This window comes from Gopherus flavomarginatus, chromosome 1, assembly GCF_025201925.1.
Source record: "Gopherus flavomarginatus isolate rGopFla2 chromosome 1, rGopFla2.mat.asm, whole genome shotgun sequence".
In the NCBI taxonomy this organism is placed as follows: domain Eukaryota; kingdom Metazoa; phylum Chordata; order Testudines; family Testudinidae; genus Gopherus; species Gopherus flavomarginatus.
In genome coordinates, this window is record NC_066617.1 from 336,045,840 (window position 1) to 336,071,137 (window position 25,298).

General features: G+C 39.7%; 1 protein-coding gene across 5 annotated transcripts in view; it reads right to left on the reverse strand.

Moving 5' to 3' along the window:
* Positions 1-1,390: 1,390 nt before the first annotated feature.
* Positions 1,391-25,298, reverse strand: part of ELMOD1 (ELMO domain containing 1) — a 66,198-nt gene continuing 42,290 nt past the window's right edge. For 4 of the 5 annotated variants that reach the window (XM_050928228.1, XM_050928233.1, XM_050928212.1 and 1 more), the window contains 7 exons: positions 23,863-23,992; positions 18,669-18,802; positions 17,323-17,391; positions 16,847-16,870; positions 11,958-12,008; positions 10,497-10,630; positions 1,391-2,046 (listed from right to left, as the gene is read on the reverse strand). In XM_050928228.1, coding sequence (XP_050784185.1) covers positions 1,874-2,046; positions 10,497-10,630; positions 11,958-12,008; positions 16,847-16,870; positions 17,323-17,391; positions 18,669-18,802; positions 23,863-23,992 — 715 coding nt within the window. In that variant the 3' untranslated portion in view covers positions 1,391-1,873. The remainder of the gene's footprint in view (positions 2,047-10,496; positions 10,631-11,957; positions 12,009-16,846; positions 16,871-17,322; positions 17,392-18,668; positions 18,803-23,862; positions 23,993-25,298) is intronic. The other variant, XM_050928220.1, reaches the window with a different exon arrangement.

Sequence of the window (25,298 nt, forward strand, 5' to 3'; positions counted from 1 at the left end):
ACCTTCCCCTCTGGTAGAAGCCACAGTCCAGGTCAACTCCTCCTGTGTTTGATCAGGAGTTGGGAGGAACCTGGGCCCACCTTCTACCCCGGGTTCCAGCCAAGGGCCCTGTGGACCGCAGCTGTCTAGAGTGCCTCCTGGTACAGTTGCGCGACAGCTTCAACTCCCTGGGCTGCTTCCCCATGGCCTTCTCCCAACATCTTCTTTGTCCTCACCACCGAACCTTCCTCCTGATGTCTAATAACACTTGTACTTCTCAGTCCTCCAGCCGTATGCCTACTCACTCTCGGCTTCTTGCACACCTCTTGCTCCCAGTTCCTCAAACGCACTTCCTCTCCTCTGGCTTCCCCTGGCCTGACTGAAGTGAGCCCTTTTATAGCATCAGGGGGGCCTTAATTAGTCAGGTGCTTAACAGCCTCACCAGACTCTTAGCAGGTTAATTGGAGTCAGGTGTTCTCTTAGTCTGGAGCAGCCCCTGCTCTGGTCACTCAGGGAACAGAAAACTGCTTATCCTGTGGCCAGTATATCTCCCTTCTACTACTCTGCTGTTCCAAACTGGCCTGGGTCTATCACAATACGCAAGTGGTAAAACAAACTTTGATTAACAATAAAACTGATTGTTCAGAAGGTAAAAAAATACCCAGGGTATGAAATGCCACTGGTCAATCATAGTGACAGACACCTTTTTTAAAGTGATCTGGGAAACTTGTGTGATTTTCCTCTAAACCTTCTAATCAATTATTTCTCACAGTTCCTGGGAATTGATTTGACAACACAAAGCAAATTTTTCAATACTTCCAAAAAACTGCACCAAAAAAGACTTTTTTTGCTCAACTGAACTTTCCAAGCAAAACATGATCAAATCATGCTGCAGTCAGACATGTGAAATATTAACCCCTTGTGCACAGGAATTTAGATGTGCTAGTGCAGTGGTTCTCAAACTTTTGTAGTGGTGACCCCTTTCACAAAGCAAGCCTCTGAGTGCGGCCTCCCTTATAAATTAAAAACACTTTAAAATATATTTAACACCATTATAAAAGCAGGAGGCAAAGCGGGGTTTGGGGTAGAGGCTGACGGCTCACTACCCCCCATGTAATAACCTTGCAACCCCCTGAGGGGTCCCAACTCCCAGTTTGAGAACCCCTGCACTAGTGGATGCTGGGTGGCTCTAACCCTATGCAACTTTTTGTAAAGATGGCACCTGAGGTGTTCAGTCATTATGAATATATTTGCTCTTCACTATAAATGCAGCAGTCTTCAGCTCATTTTGTATTCAAGTAGCTGTGGAGTCTCATGGCAATTCTGCATATTTTAAATATATTGTTCCCACTGAAGTTTGTCTCAAATTTTCATTAATTTTTCATGAAGCATGAATGAATGCATGGAAAAAAATTAGTCTTTAATGTGTTTTTCTGCATTAGATTAAAGTTACATACATTATCTTCTAGATGAAGTCCAAACATGTACTTTGCTTGAAATGTCAGTAGTTATCACAAAACATATCAATAAGTTTAAAGGCTTTCACAATACAAGATTCAGATAATTATTCCACATATACAAAACACAGCTAGAGAAATACAGTTCTTCAATGTCGAATTATGGGAAAAAAAGTCTAAAAAAATAGAAAACTCTTGATACCTGGACATCAATTCAGAACGTAACACTGCATAATGCCGCAATATGAGCACCCATTTAATGAGAAATCCCCTGGAAAGAAGTGTAAGGGGATCTAATGTTTATGACAAAAAGAGATGAATACTGCACCAAAAGGCATGCATACAATCGCCATGGTCATTCAATATGTTAGTGATGATCTAAAGTGTGACCTAAGGGAAGAGTGAGGCAGTGTTCTCAAATCAAATCAAGTGAATGACTACATGTTGATTAAGCTTTCTGAGGCAGCAAAGTGAGGGCACAGAGCCATGTCTGGATTCTGGAGCTGTTTTAAAATTCGCTTGTGAAATTTCTCTCGCACACGGTTAAACTCCATTATGTCCAGTGGATCTTCTTCAATCCAGAATTTATGGAATTCATGCATCAAATAGCCTAATAAAAGAATTCAATATATAAAGAATTAGAACACAGGTAAAGTTGTTTCCTTTAGTCTACAGAATAGCAAGCACTGCAATCAGAAATCATAATGCACATTGTGGGGTAAGTGAAGCTAGTACTATTGAAGTGTGATGTATTACAGTATTTAATGAAGTTGTGTTAGTCTTACTAAGAAATGAAGCACTACAGCATACAATATTAAAACAAGCCTCTAAGAGGCATCTTCAAATAATTAAAACAAAATAACTTACATAGCTCTGCTAGCAATAGTAATGGAATTACTATAATTTACTTCTTAACATAAGAAAATACACTAATTTTATAACACCAAGAGCCCCCAATCAGGAGGACACTTACTCATGTGTTTTAAAGTTTTCCCAAATTGCGATGTTGTCTTGAATTAAGGCCTAATTTAGAGAAGCACTTTTGAAAGATTACTCAATTGCCTAATGCAAACTTTAAACAAAATTTTTATTGCTACTTATATGAATGAAATGGCCTAATTTTACCAATAACTAACTAAAATGAATCTATCAAATTACCAGATCTCTCCTCTCTTGATATGCAGTTACAGAATTGTTAACTTGTGCCTGGATAAACCAAGTGAAATACAAATATATTTTAATATTAAACTGCAGGCTACAAGCATTAAGAGATGACATTATTAATCAGAATCAGTCTTTAATAAGCATCTTTTGTTTATATTCAAATTATTCTCATGCTCAAATATCTATGAAACAACACTTACTCTACATTATAAACAGCCTCTAGGGAAGTGTCTATTATAAAATATTTACTGAACAAGCCCTACACTTAAAAACCATTTAATTTATGAATTGCGAGTTAACATAACTTATAGTCTGAAAACAACTAGTTACTGGATCTTTGCCAGGAACGTTCAGTTTTACACTTGTCTTTCTAAACATGAATAAAGGATTCCATCATATTGGGTTTGCACATAATCATGGCTAGACAAATGCCAAGGGCAAGAAATAATTGGCGTTGGCAAACTCCCCTTGTGTAAGGAAAAGGCATGAGAAACCTATACCATATGATAGCTGTCCTGATAAAGGTTTTTTTTCTTTTTAAAGTCTTTTTTGTTTTTATTCTTTGCCCCCTCTGTGACCATCTGTGATTTCTGCATCACCTTCCCAGCAGTGGTCTGGAGGTAGAGCATTGTCAACAAACAGCTGTGTCAAGAAATACTATGGGTTGTGTAGTCCAGTTCAGCAAAGCACTTAAACATGTGCTTGAAGCCAACAGGCCTTACACACAACCTTATGTGCTTTCCTGAATAGGGACGGACTTAAGCATATGCCATGGGCTTTGCTCAATCAGGACTTATTCCAGGACACTTTTATTATGTACTTTATTCCATCTTTGGTTTGATAAACATCTCATTCAGTCTATTCACTTCCAAAATGGTACCTTATTGCTAGACTTTACAAGCTACACAGTGGATTCCATGGTTAATTTATAAACTAAACCATTTTCATGTACTTGGGCAGACAGATGATACTCCTAAAGCTGGAAGGTTTTTCTTTGAAGGAAAAACCTAGCTCAGCAAAATACCTTTAAAAATTATTATTAAAGGTAAATATATTATGGTTGGGATTCTCACAGACAGAGCCAGGTGTTTCAAAAGTATTATTATTTATACAGCATGAGAAGTGGCTTGGTGTTCAGCGTGTAGGGTCATTTTTATTCCATCAAAAGGAATTTCATATTAATTAATGATATAGAATTGAGTGCATTGCTTGTAGTATCAAGAGATTTCAGTACTGCCCTGGGAATAGTCAGTCAAATTCTGCACTCAGCTACACCCAGGCAAGCCCACCAAAGTCCAGAAGAACTGGATGGGTGTAGACAAGAACAGAATTTGGCCCGGTGTTTGAGAGGTCAAATCAGTACAGCTATTGTATTCTTTCACCTAGAAATAGTGCTTGCTGTGCATTGTAATTTTGACTTTCAGATTCACACATGCAGCCTGCAGGCATTTACTGCAGCCTAATTGTGTTTCAATTTTTCTCAGCTGAATTCAATTAGTTGAAACCTAGGATGACTAAGGCCATGGGGGAAAAGTGTCAGTGTAGTGGGAAAGAATACAGAACTGTGTGAGTGAGTGAAAAAAACAATAAGGCCTCCCACTTCCCAAACAATGAGACAGGCATTACAACAACGTATGTTTGGCGTGGTCAGTCTGTCAGATATTTCATCATAAAGAAAGCAGCATTCCTTCTCCAAATATATCCTGACTTTCTTCCCACACACAATCCCACCATGCTGGGACTACTCCAGCCATCCCACATAGCCAGCAGCTCCACCACCTCCCCCACCAGCATGAAAAGTCTACTCCACCCTGGAATTCTTAGTCTTGTGGTTTTTATCCCACTGCAGCATTAAGCCAGGAGAGAGAGTGGTAAATGTAATTTCTTAGCCCTACTGGGCCTACTCCCAAACTATCTCCATGTCTCTCCAGGGAGCTCCCCTTTTTTTGTAGGTACACAGAGTAGGCAGTGAAATAAGATGGAATTGTAGGGTAGCAATAAAGATGGGAGCAGAAAGCATCTGCGATGGGATCAACAAGCAAAACAGTGACACCTGGTGGCTGGATCTGAGCACTGGCACACAGAAAACAAGCATTCTACGCATCCGAAGAAGTGGGCTGTAGCCCACGAAAGTTTATGCTCAGATAAATTTGTTAGTCTCTAAGGTGCCACAAGTACTTCCGTTCTTTTTGCAGATACAGACTAACACGGCTGCTACTCTGAAAGAAAACAAGCAGTCACCTCCAGAAAGCCATTTCTAAAGTGTAAAAATTACTTAAAATTTTGTGGATTTCACAAGACTTTGAGGATGCAGCAACACTGGAGATAACAGACAATGTGAAAACAACATAAGCCTATCCAAAAGATCCACTCACTCATTCAAAAACTAAGGCACACTGGCCAAGAAGGGATTTGCAGAAACTGATGACTAGACAGTGTCAACGAGAAAGACTCTCAGCGTCTTCTGAGAAAGGGCCTTTGAAATGTTGAAGAATTTGTTCCTCTTTGTTTGGCAAACAACTCATTGTAAACTTACCTTAAACATAAACATTCAGCTGTAGTCTGCAGAGATTATAATGGAATCTTTGTAGCTGAATGTCACATGCCACACAGTAAAAGTGTTAGCTTCCCTGAATTTGTGCCAGCCAGCTCCAGTCAGCTGTGACAGCCCAGAATCCATCACAAAACCATACGGGCTGATCCCTGCTGATGTATGGAGGTTGCCCACAGGGTAATGACTTGTCTTATACAGTAGCACATTTTCGAAGAGAGTTAGTGAATATCTGAAGTGCTTTAAGAGGCATTTATTGTATCTAACAGCCAGCATGTTAGGCACTTCACAGACATAAAATAAGACAGGACTCAGTGCCAAAGATCTTACTGTCATCTAACCAAACAACATCAGAAAGGGGGAACAAGCAATACAGTTATTGACACTATTTCCATTCCTTTTGTCTCTGATGATCCTACTTGAGAAAAAAAATTTATCAACTTCCTCTTCTTACCAAATGCTTGCTTATATATTTTCCATTTTATTTTCAGCTACTTCTCATTCTAACCCGTTTCCCCCTAACCACTCCCCCATATTCATCCATTAATTCACTCCCTTCCCTACCCTCACCCATCAGCAGCTACCGACTGCTGCCTACTAGTTAATTCTAGATCTTACTCTTCATAGTTCAGGCAGACCCTTCTCTAGTTACTTCTGGACCTCCTTTCCCAAATAGAGGGGAATGATCACATCCCTCGATCTGCTGACAATGCTCCTACTTATACAGCCCAAAATGCTGTTAGCCTTCTTGACAAGGGCACACTGTCGACTCACATCCAGTTTCTCGTCCACTGTAACCTCTAGGTCCTTTTCTGCAGAACTGCTGCCTAGCCATTCAGTCCCTAGTCTGTAGCAGTGCACAGGATTCTTTCTTCCTAAGTGCAGGACTCTGCACTTGTCCTTGCTGAACCTCACCAGATTTCTTTTGTCCCAATCCTCTAATTTGTTTAGGTCTCTCTATATCCTCTCCCTACCCTCCAGCGTATATACCACTTCTCCAAGTTTAGTGTCATCGGCAAACTTGCTGAGGGTGCAGTCCACACCATCCTCCAGATCATTAATAAAGATATTGAACAAAAACAGCCCCAGGACTGACACTTGGGGGCACTCCGCTTGATACTGGCTGCCAGCTAGACATGGAGCCATTGATCACTACCTGTTGAGCCCAACCATCTAGCCAGCCTTCTATCCACCTTATAGTCCATTCATCCAGCCCATACCTCTTTAACTTCCTGGCAAGAATACTGTGGGAGACCCTATCAAAAACTTTGCTAAAGTCAAGGAATAACACATCCACTGCTTTCCCCTCATCCACAGAGCCAGTTACCTGGTCATAGAAGACAATCTGGTTAGTCAGGCATGACTTGCCCTTGGTGAATCCATGCTGACTGTTCCTGATCACTTTCCTCTCCTCTAAGTGCTTCAGAATGAATTCCGTGAGGACCTGCTCCATGATTTTTCCAGGGACTGAGGTGAGGCTGACTGGCCTGTAGTTCCCCGGATCCTCCTCCTTCCCTTTTTTAAAGATGGGCACTACATTAGCCTTTTTCCAGTAATCAGAGACCTCAATCAATCATCATGAGTTTTCAAAGATAATGGCCAATGGTTCTGCAATCACATCTACTAATTCCTTTAGCACCCTCAGATGCAGCACATCTAGCCCCATGAACCTGTGTTTGTCCAGCCTTTCTAAATAGTCCTGAACCACTTCTTTCTCCACAGAGGGCTGGTCACCTCCTCCCCATGCTGTGCTGCTCAGAGCAGTAGTCTGGGAGCTGACCTTTTTCGTGAAGACAGAGGCAAAAAAAAAAGCATTGAGTATATTAGCCTTTTCCACATCCTCCGTCACTAGGTTGCCTCCCTCATTCAGTAAGGGGCCCACTTTTTCCCTGAAAGTCTTCTTGTTGCTAACATAACTGAAGAAACTCTTCTTGTTACTCTTAACATCCCTTCCTAGCTGCAACTCCAAGTGTGATTTGGCCTTCCTGATTTCACTCCTGCATGCCTGAGCAATATTTTTATACTCCTCCCTGGTCATTTGCCCAATCTTCCACATCTTCTAAGCTTCTTTTTTGCGTTTAAGATCAGCAAGGATTTCACTGTTAAGCCAAGCTGGTTGCCTGCCATATTTACTGTTCTTGCTACACATCGAGATGGTTTGTTCCTGCAATCTCAATAAGGATTCTTTAAAATACAGCCAGCTCTCCTGGACTCCTTTCCCCTCATGTTATTCTCCCAAGGGATCCTGCTCATCAGTTCCCTGAGGGAGTCAAAGTCTGCTTTTCTGAAGTCCAGGGTCAGTATTCTGCTGCTCTCTTTTCTTCCTAGTATCAGGCTCCTGAACTCGACCATCTCATGGTCACTGCCTCCTGTAGTAAGTGAAGGCCCTGATAAAGGCCCAATATGAGGCCTGAGGCCTGAACTAAAATAATGGCCAAGACTTTGCTAACATAAAGCAAAGTGAAGCTGTGAACCAGAGGCAGGCCCTGCTTACAGAAGCTGGCAAGGAAAGGGCTGATGCTGCAAGAAGATACGTACCTAAAAGGTACTGAACACTAGAGAACAGAACATTCACATACTTGCACATTCCACACAGATAACAAGGAACAGATTGACCCATCCCAATGACAGGGGCAAAAGGGTAATATGATGGATAGAGTTGTTTTGATTGAACCAACATGTACAAGGTGAGAGGCGGCACTTTACTCCGTAGAGGGGTTGCACCTCAATACGTCAGGAGTCATGTGTAACTTGTTTGTATCTGTGTATAAAAAATGTATCCCTGGGGTGATGTCTTTGTCCGGCCAAGGGGGCAGTGGAAAGTCCCGCCACTGACTGAGCTGGGTCCATTGCCAAGAGGCACTTTCTCGTAGTATGCCCTGAGTTAGGCTAAGAAACCTACAGGGAACTGCCATTGTGTCCAAGATCGCAATAAACCTAGCAGACGTGACTTTGCACCTTACTAGAGTCTGTGGTCATTGGGGGTTCTCGTCGGGTCTGCTGTATCAGCTATCTGCAGAGCTGGGGCAGCACACAGGGTGAGCTCATGCACGCAGCCGAGTGATACCAACAGAGAGAGCAGAGCACCACACCGGTAGCATATGACAACACCTCTGACAACAACACTCTTCTGACAACACCTCCCAGGTTCCCATCCACTTTTGCTTTCCTACTAATTCTTCCCTGTTTGTGAGCAGCAGGTCAAGAAGAGCTCTGCCCCTAGTTGGTTCCTCCAGCACTTGCACTAAGAAATTGTCCCCTACACTTTCCAAAAACTTCCTAGATTGTCTGTGCACTGCTGTATTGCTCTCCCAGCAGATATTGGAGTGATTCAAGTCCTCCATGAGAACCAGGGCCTGTGATCTAGTAACTTCTGTTAGTTGCCTGAAGAAAGCCTCATCTACTTCATCCTCCTGGTCTGGTGACCTATAGCAGATTCCCACCACGACATCACCCTTGTTGCTCACAGTTCTAAACTTAATCCAGAGACTTTCAGGTTTTTCTGCAGTTTCATACTGGAGCTCTGAGCAGTCATACTGCTCTCTTAAGACGTGCAACTCCCTCACCTTTTCTGCCCCGCCTGTCCTTCCTGAACAGGTTATATCCATCTGTAACAGTACTCCAGTCATGTGAGTTATCCCACCAAGTCTCTGTTATTCCAATCACACCATAATTCCTTGACTGTGCCAGGACTTCCAGTTCTCCCTGCTCGTTTCCCAGGCTTCTTGCATTTGTGTATAGGCACTTAAGATAACTCGCTGGCCATCCTGCGCTCTCAGTATGAGGCATGAGTCCTCCGCTCTTGTGCTCTCCTGCTCGTGCTTCCTTCTGGTATCCCACTTACCTCAGGGCTTTGGTTTTCGTCCCTCCTTCCACCTAGTTTAAAGCCCTCCTCGTTAGGTTAGCCAGCTTGCTTGCAAAGATGCTCTTCCCTCTCTTCAATAGATGGAGCCTGTCTCTGCCTAGCAATCCTTCTTGGAACACCATCCTATAGTGAAAGGATCCAAAGCCTTCTCTCTGACACCACTTGTGTAGCCATTCGTTGACTTCCACAATTCGACAGGCTCTACTCGGGCCTTAGACTTCCACAGGGAGGATGGACAAGACCACCACTTGTGCCTCAAATTCCTTTACTCTTCTTCCCAGAGCCATGTAGTGTGCAGTGATCCACTCAAGGTCATTCTTGGCAGTATCATTAGTGCCCAGGTGGAGAAGCAGGAAGGGGTAGTGATCCAAGCATTGGTGAGGCCTCATCTGGAGTACTGTGTCCAGTTTTGGGCCCCACACTATAAGGAGGATGTGGAAAAATTGGAAAGAGTCCAGCAGAGGGCAACAAAAGTGATTAGGGGGCTGAAGTACATGACATATGAGGAGAGACTGAGGGAACTGGGATTGTTTAGTCTGCAGAAGAGAAGAATGAGGGGGGACTTGATAGCTGCTTTCAACTACCTGAAAGGGGGTTCCAAAGAGGATGGATCTAGACTGTTCTCAGTGGTACCAGATGATAGAACAAGGAGTAATGGTCTCAAGCTGCAGTGGGGGAGGTATAAGTTGGATATTAGGAAAAACTTTTTCAGTAGGAGGGTGGTGAAGCACTGGAATGGGTTACCTAGGGAGGTGGTGGAATCTCCTTCCTTAGAGGTTTTTAAGGTCAGGCTTGACAAAGCCCTGGCTGGGATGATTTATATGGGGATTAGATCCTACTTTGAGCAGGGGGTTGGACTAGATGACCTCCTGAAGTCCCTTCGAACCCTACGCTTCTGTGATTCCCCGTACCATCACCAGGACCTCCAAACCATTTACAGAATTTCTCATCCTGAAAAGCCCATTTTTGCAAGTTCAATTTTGAATTTTTCTTTTAAAAGCTAAAATTCAGATCCTAATCACCAGTGTGCTGCGGTAGTGGAAGGCTGTCTGAAGAGAACAGTATAACCTATACCATGTGGGTGCCATAAGAACTGGGAACATTCGCTTCTGAACACTATACTTCTGAAAAAGGTCCAATGTGTCAGTTCACCACTTCTGTTTACAGTGCTGAGTCCCTGCTCTGCAGTGCATCCCTATCACAGATGTTCTGCAGGTAAGCTTGAATAGATGGGAGAATTTCTTTTGTATGGCTCTGTCAAAACACATTTTTTCTTCTTTTTCCTGAACTTATTCACCTGTCTGTTTTGCACAACATCATACACAGTATGCTCCGGGGTCCAAACATCACAAAGATAAAATAATAAGGTTAGGATGATGCCCATCCATGCTGCACTAATGTTGTTCCATGAAATTCACCAGTCCTGAGTGATTTTAAGAAAGGTGTTACTGGTAATGCAAACAAAAACAAAAAAACTTACAGAAAGTCTGTTGGAAATGGGATAACGTTGGAGCCTCTGGAGCAACATTGTAGAAATGAGTCTTCAGCGCACCACTCACAAGCAGGTTGTATGCAAGGTCAGTTATGTTAATGCCAACAATAGCAAAAGAGTAGCTGGAAGAAAAGTAAAGAGTAGGATTTATAGGAAATGCTGATGAAACTAAAAGGCTAGGGGAAGTAAATGTAGCACAGATTTTGTTTTTAAGAATAATGCTTGACTTTGGTTAATTTTCCTCTTATCTGACAAGGTTCTTAGAACAAAGTAAATGAAAACAAAAGAAGATATTTATCCTTTTTTCTGTACATTTTAAAGGCAGTGTTACACCTAAGATATCTGCCTGTACTATACTGAAAATAATAGTTTCATCATCTTGCTAATCATTCCCACAGAAGCACCATGGAAATATTTCTGTGGAAGAGGAATAAGACTTGCTTATTAAAGTCTCAGTGTTCTTGAACTTATTGTAGAGAGGGAGTGCTACATATGACACAGTTTTCATTATGACAAGTAATTTGTTATTATTACTGACCTGCTACACTTTAAACTACCACCTGTATCGTATGTACATAGTTACCCCAACAGTTAAGAATGATCAGATTTGGATCAGTATGAGATTAACAAAATGCTGCCGAGGAGGGTATTACACAGTCTCTATCAACATATAAAAAGAGCCAGTTGAAATATATGCATAGGCTCCCTGCTCGTCCCAGCAGATGCTGGAAATGATAAAAAGGGATAAAATATTCTTTGAATGCCCATAGGTTTACGTCGCTGTTGGGAAAAGCCAAGACATGTAAATAAATCTCTAGTATAATGATTCAGTTACCTCACTGTAGATCAAAGACCTGTTTGAAAAGGAAATGAATTATCTGCATAATGGGGCAACATCCTACACAGTCATGAAAGTGAATGATCAAGGAAGATGAATTTTAGTGGGCAGTCAATATGGTCCTTGTGTTAAGAAAAAGGACATTATCCCTTGATTTGTGTTTCTCATTAAACAAAGGAAGTGATACAGTCATGCCAAAATCATGGCTAAGAAATCCCACATCACTTATCCCAGGCCACTCATCCTGTTATTACAGTTGCTGGCAAGTGGCCTGTTCATAAATCACAACTTGTCTATGCCACAGTCAAAAGTGAGACCCCACCTCGTGAGGTTTATTCAACCCTTGATATGTGCAGTTATGCACAGTTACAAGTAAATGCTTATAATTTTAAGAGGTTCTTCCGGTTACTCGGAAGCAATTAGAAAAGTAGTACATTAGCTATAATCAACGTATGGCTAAGGTAAGCATAAAATAGTAAATGGTGTTGTTAATACTGAAATTTCATTAAAAATTGAATTAAAAAAAATTAAGAGAACTGATTTTTACATGCACAACATCAATCAGCATAATTGTATTTATGTCAACTTATTTTTAAAGATCTTGTACTTACCCAATTGCCTTATCAAACCTTTTCTTCTCCCATTCAGCTTTGCTGAATTGGCTGAAAAAATGAATTCAGATGTTACCATACACGGCTTTCCAATTTGTTTTATACTGTAATGTTATCTAACACAGGCTGGGGATTTTAAGTGCAGTTGAGCTGCCTAGTAGTATTTTACTTTCCTTCTATGATTTTGCCGTAGTTTGATCAAACTGGTATAATAGGTTTGAAGTGAGATTAGCTTCCTCGATTTATAGCGTCATCCATGTATGGTTCTCGTCAGTGCAATCTGAAAGGCGGCTGTGGCTATGCTATTCTCCCAGTCAAAATCAATTTATTCTGTCTCCTCTTCAAAAAGATGGTCCACCTCAGTTAAACTTGAACAAGTGTTGAAAACTCTACATTTCTTTTAACTTTGATCAAGGATGACTTTAGCCTTTGGTGTTCTCCAAGATATATATGACATGAACCACTTGAAACAAATATGAAAAATAGTACTTCTCCAGTAGCAAATGGATAGGGGAAATGTTATCTTAAAGAATATGTTTTTTTATTAATCTGAGTAAATTAGCGGCTACAGTTTAAGCAACATTAAAAAGCAGCCATATTTAATGCCTAATTACAAGGAAGTCTAGAGCAGTTTATAGATGCTTACACATCACTCACAACAGACAATTAACAAAGGAACTTCTTTATCTTTCAGGAGGTAAGATAATACAAACTAGGGTATGACAATGGAAAGACTTCTAGAAAAGGTAATTTGATACCGTTTACAAGTGTCAATTAACTGAGGTTTCACTGGCATAGCTGAACTGTATATGCCAAATCCCAATGACATCAATGGGAGTTTTGCCTGAATAAGCACTAAGGAGAATTTTCAGAATTTGGACCCACTATAGGGAAATATACTTGAATGCAAAAATACAGCCACGTCATGTTTAGATTGCACCGGAATTGTGAGAACTCAGACTATATTGTACAGCACATACTTCTGTGTATATCATTTAGAATAATTTTTGCACAATTAGAAATATCCACATTTAGTCCTCCAACAGATATTGAAGATATTATTAGCAGAACAAGGATTCGTGCACACATTCATCAGAATGCTGATCTGCTTATCTTCCCAATCGCCAAAACTTTGTTTTCATCTCCTGCAATTTGGTGAAAGGCTGAAGGGGGTTTATTATTGGCCCAATGAAGGAGACACCACGTTTAAAAGTGTCCACATTTAGTGTCATATCATCATAGTGGAAGGTGGAACAGGCTCAGTGGTGTCTTCAAAGGAAGGTAACGAATTGCTAAATGAGAAGATACAGCAATAATACAATTTAATAAAAACAGAAGCAACGTTCATCATCATCACATGAACACCAGCACAACCACTAAACAAACACATCAGCAAACACAAAGAGCATCACTAGAAGCATTTTACCCTCTGTGGATGCTCTTTCAAGGATGGAGCGCGCATGCTCACATACAGCGCTCCAAAAGGTTTCTAAGTAACATAACATGTAAATGAAGAATACTAATGGAATTCTTATTCCCTGTCTCACAAATGGGCCACTGGAATAAACACAGTGCTTGCGTAGCTACGTTGGTGCAAAATTCCCTAGCCCAGAAAGGCTCATAATCCAAATTTAATTTGCCATGTAAACTATGAAAATTTTAATTAAGATCTTTATTTTTTTTTACATTGAAGGACAAAACCATTTAAAAATTAACATAAACACACCCTGTTTATTAGCAAAGACAAATTTCCTTTCATGAAGATGGTAATGATTAACAAACAAACAAAACACTGTCCCCCCATCCATAGGGTGAGCAATATAAAGATTAGGTAAAACCAACTGGAAATGAAGCAAACTCTGCTAAAAATAAAACAAACTAAACTTAATAAAGAGATTAAAAAGAAGCTGTGTACAATAATAACTGAAAGATACAAAGCTAATGTCTGTAGAGAACTGCTCTTTTCAGATTTTGCTAAGATATAAATGTCTTTGGCAACGATATAGTGTGGTCATTTTGAATCAATTTTATCTAACATTAAATATTACTACTGACTACTATGCAATAGAAACATTTCCAAGAGAAAGCTCACGTTAGGTGTACAATATTATTTCCCTTGGGTATAATAATTGGTTCTACGTTTACAATATTGTAAATTAGGAAGTAGCTTTTTCTTTATAGAAGTTATTCATAATTTATAGAAATTAAACAAAACCAAGCTTTCACAAACTAAGGTGAGTCAGGCCAGGGTAGTCTTTAGATGGAAGACTTTTAAGGAAAGTGCTGGAGGAAGTGGTTTTGGCAATTCAATAGCAACACACACAATGAATCAATACCAAACCCATGAGCGGAAAGAAAAGCCATGGTTCAGGTGAAATATAAAATTATATCCTAACCAAATTCTCATTGAAGCAGTTACACTTCGGCTATCTAAATACCTCCTCTGCTGTCTTCACTTCCAGCCCTACACAGCTGTGCTGTGGGACAGACACTGCATTCCATCTAAATGTGCGCAAATTATTGTCTGTGCCTTACAACACTAACAGCTGGTTTTAGCTAGGATTGCTTACTGCAATTTTTCTGAGAACTGAAAATTATTTGCACTGCAGCACTCAAAAAGGCATGTTTGTGATAAAATTCACACTTGTTTAGTATGAAGAGCACTAAGAAGTGGGGCTACCAAAAGTAGAGAGTCTGGAAAGGAGCTTTCCTACTGGTTTGATTTAATGGCTGGCTGAGAGCATTTGTTACCACTTCTGACTGGTTAATGCAGCTGACAGGCTGAGATTATTTATTATCTATTTATGATTTTATTTAACACTTCTTGGTGGTTATCGCTGATGGTGATTATGGCTGACCCTGAAGATGTGGCCGATGTGATAAGGTCCTATGATGGTGTCCCTTGAATAGATACGCAGACAGAGTTGGCACTGGAGTCTGTTGCAGGGTTTGGTTCCTAGTTTGGTGTTTCTGCTGTGTGATTCCTAGTTTGGCGTTTCTGCTGTGTGGTGTATAGTATTTACTTCAGGTTGGGGGGGGCTGTCTGTAAGCGACCCTGCAACAGACCCCAGTGGCAACTCTGTCCACATATCTATTCAAGGGACACCATCATAGGACCTAATCACATCAGCCACACCATCAGGGGCTCTTTCACCTTCACAACTACGAATGCAATATATGCCATCATGTGCCAGCAATGCCCCTCTGCCATTTACATTGGCCAAACCAGACAGTCTCTATGCAAAAGAATAAATGGACACAAATCTGACATCAGGAATCATAACATTGAAAAATCAGTAGGAGAACACTTCAGTCTTTCTGGTCATTCAATAACAAACCTAAAGTGGCAATTCTTCAATAAAAAAAACTTCAGAAATAGACTCCAACGTGAAACTGCAGAACTGGAATTAATTTGCAAATTAGATACCATCAGATTAGGCCTGAATAAAGACTGGGAGTGGTTGGGTCATTACAAAATCTGAATCTATTTTCCCCAATACTAATTTCCCCCTACTGTTACTCACACCTTCTTGTCAACTGTCTGAAATGGACTACTCATTACCACTTCAAAAGTTATCTTTCCTGTCTTGGTATCCTGTTGTTAAGTGAATTGTCTTATTAGACTGACCTCACACTTGGTAAGGCAACTCCCATTCTTTCATGTATTTATACCTGCTCCTGTATGTTCCACTCCCTGCATCTGATGAAGTGGGTTTTAGCCCACAAAAGCTTATGCCCAAATAAATTTGTTAGTCTCTAAGGTGTCACAAGGACTCCTCATTGTTTTTGCTGATACACACTAATACTGCTACCACTCTGAAAGCTATAACTTCTGTATGGACTCCCTCGCCCCTACTCATTGCTTAAATAAAAAGATATAAAAAGACTACTGATCTAGGAGTCAGGTAGTCTCAAATCCTATTCCTATTGCTGGTTCTGACAGGCCTTAATAATACTTTGTGCTTGCATTGTATACTACACAAACATTTAGCAATGAGATGAATTAAAGGGGACACACGATAGGTGTATATAAATTAAGGAACTCCATAGAGAAGTTAATTAATTGCTCCAATTTTCATATTCTCTTACTACAAGAGCAAGGAGATGTCCATTGACACAAAAACATTTAAAAATGATAACACGAAGTGATATTTTATGCAATGCACGTGGAACTCATTGTCACAAGGTATTACAGAGGCCAAGAGCTTAGCAGGACTAAAACATGGATTCTTTATATGGATAATGAGAACACAAGGAATAAACATTTTTGTTCTTTTGGGCAACTGCCTGCCTGAGCTTTTGGGGAAGAGGGGCAGACACTTTCCCTACAGATAGGCTTTTCCATTATTACCCATTAGATTAGCTTCTTGCACCTTCTTCTAACGTATCTGACACTGGCCACTGGTATGGCAATGCTAATGTAGCCAGGTGATCACGATTAAGGAATAGCAGACAGTTGATATGAACAACTTGTAAGCTTAAAACTGTTAGCCCAAACTATTCGGCAAATACTTCTGACTAGTAAGTCAGGGTTACAGAAGTCTGGAACTGTTTGCATGACCTGAGAATTTTAATTAAAGAGCTAAATTTGTCACACATTTTATTTGCAACAAATAATTTGTCCAGTTGTAGCTACAATACGCAGAATCTGCTTTAAATATGATGAAGCAAGGCTGACATTTGATCTTATACACATCAGCATGTTTAATTGCACATATCCTTGTGCAGCCAGTAAGATTTGGTGACCACTGCAGCATTGAGCTAAAGAAGGGAATACATCAAGTACACTCTTGGGGAATACTTGGATAAATGTTGGGTTTACTCCAAATATGGTTTGATCTTTATTTACATGTAAAAGCTTACAAAACTGAAAGGAGAGAAAACAATACCTCAGCTCCTCTTTAGTGATGTCCCTTCATGGTGAAAGACAAGAGAGAATTAAAGAAAAGCACATAAAAAGATAAGTAGCTTAAAATTAAAAGAATATGGAATAAAATGAAAATATTTAGCAATAAAATAAACTATGTCTGATTCAGTACATGAAATACATGAGTTTGTCCTCTCAATCTGATTAATTTACAGTAGCTAGCTATTTTAATTTAGAGACAAGGCTTGCCTATAAGGACAGTTAGCATTTCAAACAGCAGTAGGTCAAAGCGCACTAGGGAACTTTTAGTACATGACAGCAGGGTCTGTACGGCCAGTTAGTGCACAGCAGGCTAGGGTGCTGTAGATTTACACCCCACTGTGCTGTGCATTAACTCTCCACATAGACAGCCCCAGAGACAGCATATGGCAATACCTGAGCACACAAGTCTAACAAAAATTTATTTGAAGTCAATTTACTGTTAGCCTCAAGCATTACCTGTATTTCGGCTGAAGGGAATCGGAGAGAACTTGCTGAGCTACTGCAGCATCCCGTTCAGCAAAATATCTGTAGGTGCACACATTAAAATACTTAATGCAATTTGTGAACAAAGTCAGGAAATTCTTAATGCTGGCAAGCTATGCTCATACAATAGTCCCAATACTTTCAAATATTGCCAAGGGCAGTTCTGCATAGATACGATGGTATATAAAATGCTTTAATATATTGATAATATATTTTTAAAATGATCAGTGTGTATATATAAAGTATCCAGATATCTTTATGTACATATTAAGGAGTGCATGTTACATGTCCCACCTCTGTCTCTGATACGCACAGGATAGGAGTCTGTTATAGCCCCAGCTACAGAGCCGTGGCACTTGAGCTCAAACTGTAACAGCTCCTGCTTTTAGCTCTGGAGAGCCTCAGTTCAATTCCCAAATTGTCCGCTAAGACTGGCCGTCACAATACCACAATGCCAAGTACAATGGGAATGATTTCTTTTGCGATCAAAGCGTAGAAGTTGGAACCAGGAGCTGGAATTCTAAGACAAGTTGTGCCACAGACCGACATTGGCTGAGTCACTGAACCTTTCTGATTCCCAATCTGCACCATGAAAAACATCCTGACCTCACAGGGATGTTGTGAGGAGTAGTTTATTAAACAATTGTAAAATACTTAGATATCTTTAGATCGAGGGACAAAAGCAGCACAGGATTTTTGTGTTATTTAATACTGACAGATGTCAAAAATCAAACGGACAGATATTATGGTAGCAAATAACGAAAAAATAAAAGGCTATTTAAAATTCACCACAGCAATCAGATTTTTTTTTCAGGGTCTAATTATAAGATTGAATGTGATCTAACTACAGACAATAACTAACAGTGATGGCATTTTTTCAGTTCAAACCAATAAGTCAGAACAAAACTCCTCAAAGGAGCAAACATATATAGGCAAACAAACAAGATTTTTATATTTCTTACAGAGTATATCTCTACACACACAAAAATACTATAAAATAAAATAAATGCTATATGCTTAATGGAAATGTTTCTGTTCTCATGTTTGTTTAATGTTTCACAAATGAGTACAAACTCAACATAAACAGAAATACCACAGTAAACCATGTGCATTGTCTAAATTTCAAGATTCGTGGCTTAAGGTTTTTAAGAAATATTTCTATCTCAAGATAAAATTGTTTTATTTGGCACAGTTTTCTGAGATGAGTCTTTAGTGTTTCAGGAATTATGCCTATAAACTGTTAACAATATCAACATTTGTGTTATATTAGTAGAAGTAGCATTACATCTTCAAACTCAAGTATCTGTATATCTACTTACAACAGGTTATATAATCCCAGGAGGCCCATCCCTCTAAAATCTGTTTTAGGATCATCTCCTTGGAAACCAATTTCACACCACTGCTTCGAAATCCGAGCTTCCAATGGGCAATCAGGCTTCAAACATTTCCATAACTAGGAATATTACAGAGAAGTTAACGATTAACTTTTCCATGTATATAGTAGGTCTTTATTTTTATGAAATTCTCCATGCAACCTAAGTGCATCACTATGCATAGCATTCAGCAACAAGAGCCTGTGGCCAGGTACCAGCCTCTAAAAATTTTTCTTTAATACTGCAAACAATTCAAATACTACCCTAGGAAACCCCCTCTGACATTATACAAGAGTTGTACAAACCCTCACAAGCACTCGTTTCTTTATACTTTAGGCATCGAAATAGAAACTGCCTCCATAAGCAGAATCAGAAATACGTTAGCATTTTGTTGTAAATAACTGACATGCCAGCAGGCAATCAACCTTCTCAGTTCCATGAGGCTCTGCAGCAATCTTTTCTGATACATCTTTTGCAATAGTCTAGAATTATCAGGAATTTAGAGTGGTGACTTGGCTAACACTGCACTGAAACTATAAGAGAGAAAAACCTAAACAGGAATGGCATAGTTCACCTTCATACTTAATTCAGGGACGAGGCCTTCACTGAGCTCACATAAAAACAACAAAAGAAAAAAGTTACCATGATTGAACAAACTGGTGTAAATCAACCAAGTTTCATTGGTCCACAGTATCTAGTTGTGGGAATAGATAGTCAGAGAGATGTGTCATTTTCATAGGCATTTTAGATGCCTTTGCTCCTACATATCTTTTTACAATCGCCATTTTAAAGCCGTTTATGAAACTACATCCACAGTGAATACCATGCCTAGATGCCACAATGATGGACACCCAATAATATGCTTAAATTGGCAGGATTATTCAAATAAGAGGCACACAATGTACATATTTATGTACCATGGTGTAAAACAATACATTTTCTCATTCTGATGTGAATAAGACAATTGTTGTTAATCTAAAATCTACTATCACTGTATCATCAGCTCACTCAGATATTCTTGACCAATGTCTCAAGGAGCACTCGTATGAAAAAGCATTCTTGAAGTGCAAAAAATCATTAAATACTAGGAGGGGAAATGAAACTCCAGAACTCATAATTTATAATATTACAGAAACTTCACATTCTAGAATTCAAAATGCAGTTTAATTTTTAAAACTTTATAAAACCATTTGTTCAACTTTTAAAAAAAATAAGCTTTATCTTTATTAACATTTCCTGTTTTATCATGGTATGCAACAGCATGTAATATTTTAAGCACATTTCCTAATTCTTGCTTATACAGCCAGCAACTGTATTCACTGCATCAATATTATTCTTCGCTAGTTCAATCACATTGGATAGATCTTTACCTTATCTCACAAAATGTCCTTCTGGTAACATGAATAAATAATAACCATTAAGAACTAGGAGAATTTCCCACTGGAGAGATCATTTAATCAGAATGTCTAGAAACAATGAGGAGGAATCAACCTAATCTTCCCTGATGTGAACTGAAAACAAATCGAAGCCCCAGACAGACCGCTATTTGGTATTCACTAACTCTTATGTTGAAAGCATGCTGCAAACTGATGCTTGATAAATGGTATGGGAGGCAAATAGTGGAGACTGGACATCAATGTCCTTATTTTAAAAACAGGAAGAACTTTACTGTTTAAAATGAAATTTGCACAAATATTTTTCTTATTACAATCAGTTTCCATCTGGCTTTAGTTCTAATTTAGGAGAAAAAATTTTCAAAAGCATCTATATGATTTAGGAGCCAAAGAGATTCAGGCACTTGGGGGAGGCCAGGTTTTTAAAATTGTTTAGGGACTTAAAGATGCAGTTAAGTGCTTAATGGGATTTTCTAAAGCACTTAGGCACTTACCTCCCATGGATTTCAATGACTCCCAAGTGACTCCTTGAAATGACTCTCCCTAGGCTATTATTCTGCAAAGTTACAAATGATGTTGCAGATGATGATGGTGCTATTCAGAGATACCAATTATAACTTTTAATAAAACAATCAAATGTTTGTTTTTCAAAGACTGTTCAAGTTTATTCATGATGAGAAGAGCTCTATTTCAGGAATTTGCTGGGTGAAATAGGTGTGTTAGGAGGAAATTTTTCCTTGGGGGCAGGTTATCCCCTCGCCAGTAAAATTGCAGAGCTTCTTGTACCTTCTCTGAAGCATCTGGTCCTGGCCATTTTCAGAGACAGGATACTGGACTACATGAAGCATTGGGCTGAATCATTATGGCAACAGATACTTTCCCCATTACTCTACTCCTTCAGCTCTGGCTGCTACAAGGAAGGTGTCTCTGCTACCCTATCCCATCCCACAGCTTCTGTTTTTGAGCCCTGTTCTTTAGTGAATAAGGCGAGTGCCTGCTTCTACTTAAGCACAGGGCTGTCCCCAAAGAATTGCATAGTGATTCTGATCTGATTCCTATCAGTTTCACTGCTGTCAACAATGATTCTGAAGAGCAACACTGAAAACTCACTAGACTAGTCAGTTTTGGCTCTATATAACCTGGAAACCAGAGTTGACTGACTGCAATATTACTTTAATTGTGTATTATTATATATGAGTTTTTAATATATATTCAACCCCCACACACCTGATTTTGAAATAATCATAGCTGGAGGTCTGCTTCTGGTGTAAGAAGTCAACACATTCAGAAACAAGAGAATTTACTTTGCCTAATGTTGGAGAAAAACAAACTTGGTTCTTTGCTTGAAGGAAACGTTCAGACATTCCTTCACTACAAAAATGACAGCTCAGTTCTATTGCCAAAGGCAGCAAGAGCGTGGGACAGTCAGTCAGGTAAGCGACAGACATCTGTGGGCGCGTCCAAATGGCAGAACATATTTCTAGGCTTTGTGTTGGTGACAAAAGTAGGAATTTTTGGCATGATTTTTGTGAACATGCGTCTCTCCCATCAAACTTTGCATTCTTACCCTCTGGGAGCAGAGGAGTTAAAATGCTTCTCCTAGAACAAAGGTCTGACACTGACAGACCTGGTGCCAGGCCATGCCAAGGTCCCTTGGCCTCCACTGAGTACTGACAAACACACAGCTGAAATCAGTCTGGCTCACCTGGGTGTTAGTACTGTTAAAATAGGTGTGAGAATTACAAGTATGTGTTCAGACTTTACTGAATGCTTGTGAGTTGCTGCATGCACTAATCTCACTTATAACATCTGTATCCCACATTGTAAGTGTTTGCACTGTCAGCCTCTAACTGTGTAGATCACCAGACAGGAGAGAGACATTAACTACAGTAGAAGCTCAGAGTTATGAACTGACTGGTGAACTACACACCTCATCTGGAAGCAGAAGTACACAATAAAAAGCAAACACGGAATAGCACAGTACTGTGTTAAACTACCAAAAAATAAAAAAGGAAAAGTTGAAAAAAATGCGACCATGTAAGGAAACTGTTTCGGTGCTTGTTTCATTTAAATTAAGACGGTTAAAAGAAGCATTTTATTTCAGCAAAGAAAAGTTTCAAAGCTATATTAAGTCAACGTTCAGTTATGGACTTTTGAAAGAACCACCATAACATTTTGTTCAGAATTACAAATAATCCAGAGTTACAAACAACCTCCATCCCTGAAGTGTTCATAACTCTGAGGTTCTACTGCAGTGTGAAATGCTGGTCTCCAACAGACGATGTTATGTCCTTCCCAAGGAGGAAGGTCCATTGACACCAGAAGGGTTACAGTGGAACATTAAAGAGGACAAAAGACTTCGTTGTTTACTCTCTCTCCCTCATGAAGATGAGTCTTGCAAGTGGATTCCTCCCATCAGCCAAGTTTGCCGCTCAGAGCAGAAGGAGGGAAAAGGAATAAAAACCTCTAACAAGGAGGAACTGTGTGTTTATGCTGCTAGGACTCTAGGGAGCAAGGATTATTAGGCATAAGCAAAAGATCCCTAGTGCTTACCCTGGATTATCCCTAAAGGACATATAGAACTTGCTTATTATAGAGAAAGCTCATGCTCCAATACATCTGTTAGTCTATAAGGTGCCACAGGACTCTTTGCTGCTTATTATAGAAGTTTCTATTACTTTTTTTGAAACTTACGATTGGAACTCATTTGTCATTGTATGTTTATCAACTTTAACCTTGCAAGTAACTCTCTAATTTCCTTTTCTTTTCATTAAATCTGTACATAGTTTATTGTAGGACTGACTACAAGCGTTGTCTCTGGTGTGATATCTAAGGTGCATTTGACCTGGGGAAAAAGTGGCTGGTCCTTTGGGACTGGAAGTAGCCTGAATATTGCTGTGAGTCATGATGTAAGGTACCATCTCTGTCACAAAGGGAAGCCTACCTGGGTGGCAAGACAGATTGGAGTACACAAGATGACAGTCTGTGACTCCATGTTAAGGTTGTTATAGTGCCCCAGGAGTTTATACTTGATGATTTGTTGGTGAAGGTGTCAGGGGCCTGTGACAAGTACAGGGTTCTCGGACATACAGGCGCTTTCACTTGGGACTGAGAGACAAAGGGACAGTGTGAGAGTGCTAAAATGGATTCCAGAACAAGCTGGCCTAATGGAGCCCTGACTTTAGCCAATATGAATCCTGTCTTAACCTTTCGTTCTCTCTGCTAACCTAAGGACTTCCCAACATTGTATTCCAGCTGACTATTAAAACCTACTCGGCTTTGGAAAAGATTTCCTGTTGCTGCTGGTTCTACTTACTGATGGGCACTGATCCCCAAAGGGCGTAGAAAATCTCTGAACAGGAGTCTACCTCAATTGGATTCACAGTTATGAGCTCATGCCAAGAAACAGGGATTGTTGGATCCCAAAGGCCAGTCACAGAGGAGTTGAGGGCAAGTGGCCAGCCCTTCTGGAAAAGTGTGAGCCCCTGAAGGTCTGACTGTTTAAAGGCTGGGGCATAGCACAGAGCCTGTAAATCCATGATAGTGTTCATAAATAAGTGCAGGGTAGCTGCATGTCTAGCAGCTTACAACCTGTGTTGATGAACACTGCTGAAACATGCCATTTTAAGAGACCATGGAGGAAGTTAAGAAGTACCTGTGGAAACTGTGTATGACACTTCTACAAATAGGGCATGTGGAATCACCAGGAAGCAAGTGTTCTATGTCAAAGTGATTTCAGCACTCACCTTTAGAAGCATCTCTTCATGTTGGGGATTCTCTGAATCATATGGCTCTCTGCGCAGCTTTTCAACCTCTGCAACCAGATTTCTGTACCCTACAATCTGTAGGAGACAGGCCTGAAGAGATACTCCTAACCTAAGCAAACAGAAGTCAAACAATGAGGTAGGGTACTATACTGTACACAGACACTTAATTTATATATTTGGGCATAAGCTTTCATGGGCTAGAACCCGCTTATGCCCTAATAAATTTGTTAGTCTCTAAGGTGCCACAAGGACGCCTCATTTTTTTGCTGATACAGACTACCATTTAACATGGCTACCACTGAAACCTTAAATTATATGAATATCCTCAATGAATCAAAAGGTTTAATAAGTTTAATTATGGAGGAAGAATTTTAATGGGGTCAATTCTTCTTACTAGAAAAACTACATTTAAAGATAGGGTTACCACATAGCAACTGTGAAAAAACAGGACAGGGGATGAGGGGTAATAGGCACCTATATAAGAATAAGTCCTCAAAAACGGAAATGTCCCTTTAAAAACGGGACGGATGGTCACCCTATTTAAAGAGATCTTGTACATGGCACAATTTTGCCATTTACTAGCTCTCTTTAGTATTTGGACTTTCTTTGTAAGTTAATATCACGCCCCCTCTCCCCCAAGAACAGCAGTGAAATCTCTCACATTTGTTAACATCCCATTCTGACTGTATACAGCAGCTGTGTGGATGCCTGCTAAAAAGGACTGCATCAGATCTTTCCCTTCACGCAAACCACAGCTTCTCAAAAAAAGCTCTGAGACAGCAATGAACTAAAAAATTCACATTGAATTAATCATTAAAACTATGTTTTGTTTCCATGTCACAAAAGCCCACACAATAGAGCAAAAAGCCTGAACTAATGCGTCTTATGCAGCCTTTATGGGATCTGCCCTTAGGTCGTCATTTTTTGCCTCACATGCTGAGAACTGCTATAATGGTTCTGTTTTCACTCTACTGTAAGTTAAAACATTTTAGGATTTTTATGCACCATTTAAAAGTCACTAGGCTTCTACTGCTTTAAATTGCAGCAATTTATTCAAGTGTTAGGTTGGACAGTCTACAGCATATTATTAAATGCAATTATATACTAATGTTATTGAATACCAATACCTTTCGTATTGCATATGGAAACACGCTATGAATATTTAAAAGACATTTCCATAAAATCTCAAATTAGTACAATCCCTAACATGAGTAAGGAAAGCACAATCCCCTTAATTTCAGTGCCGTTTGCATGTCACTAAATCAAAGATATCAGAGATGATAAGATCTATTAGGTCCATTTCTCTAAAAATGCAAGACTGTCCTGTTCAGTACTTCGTTTAATCTATTGTAGTATTAAATGACTTGAACATAAAAACTTCCACTTCTTATCTTTGAAGACTATTCCACTGAGTG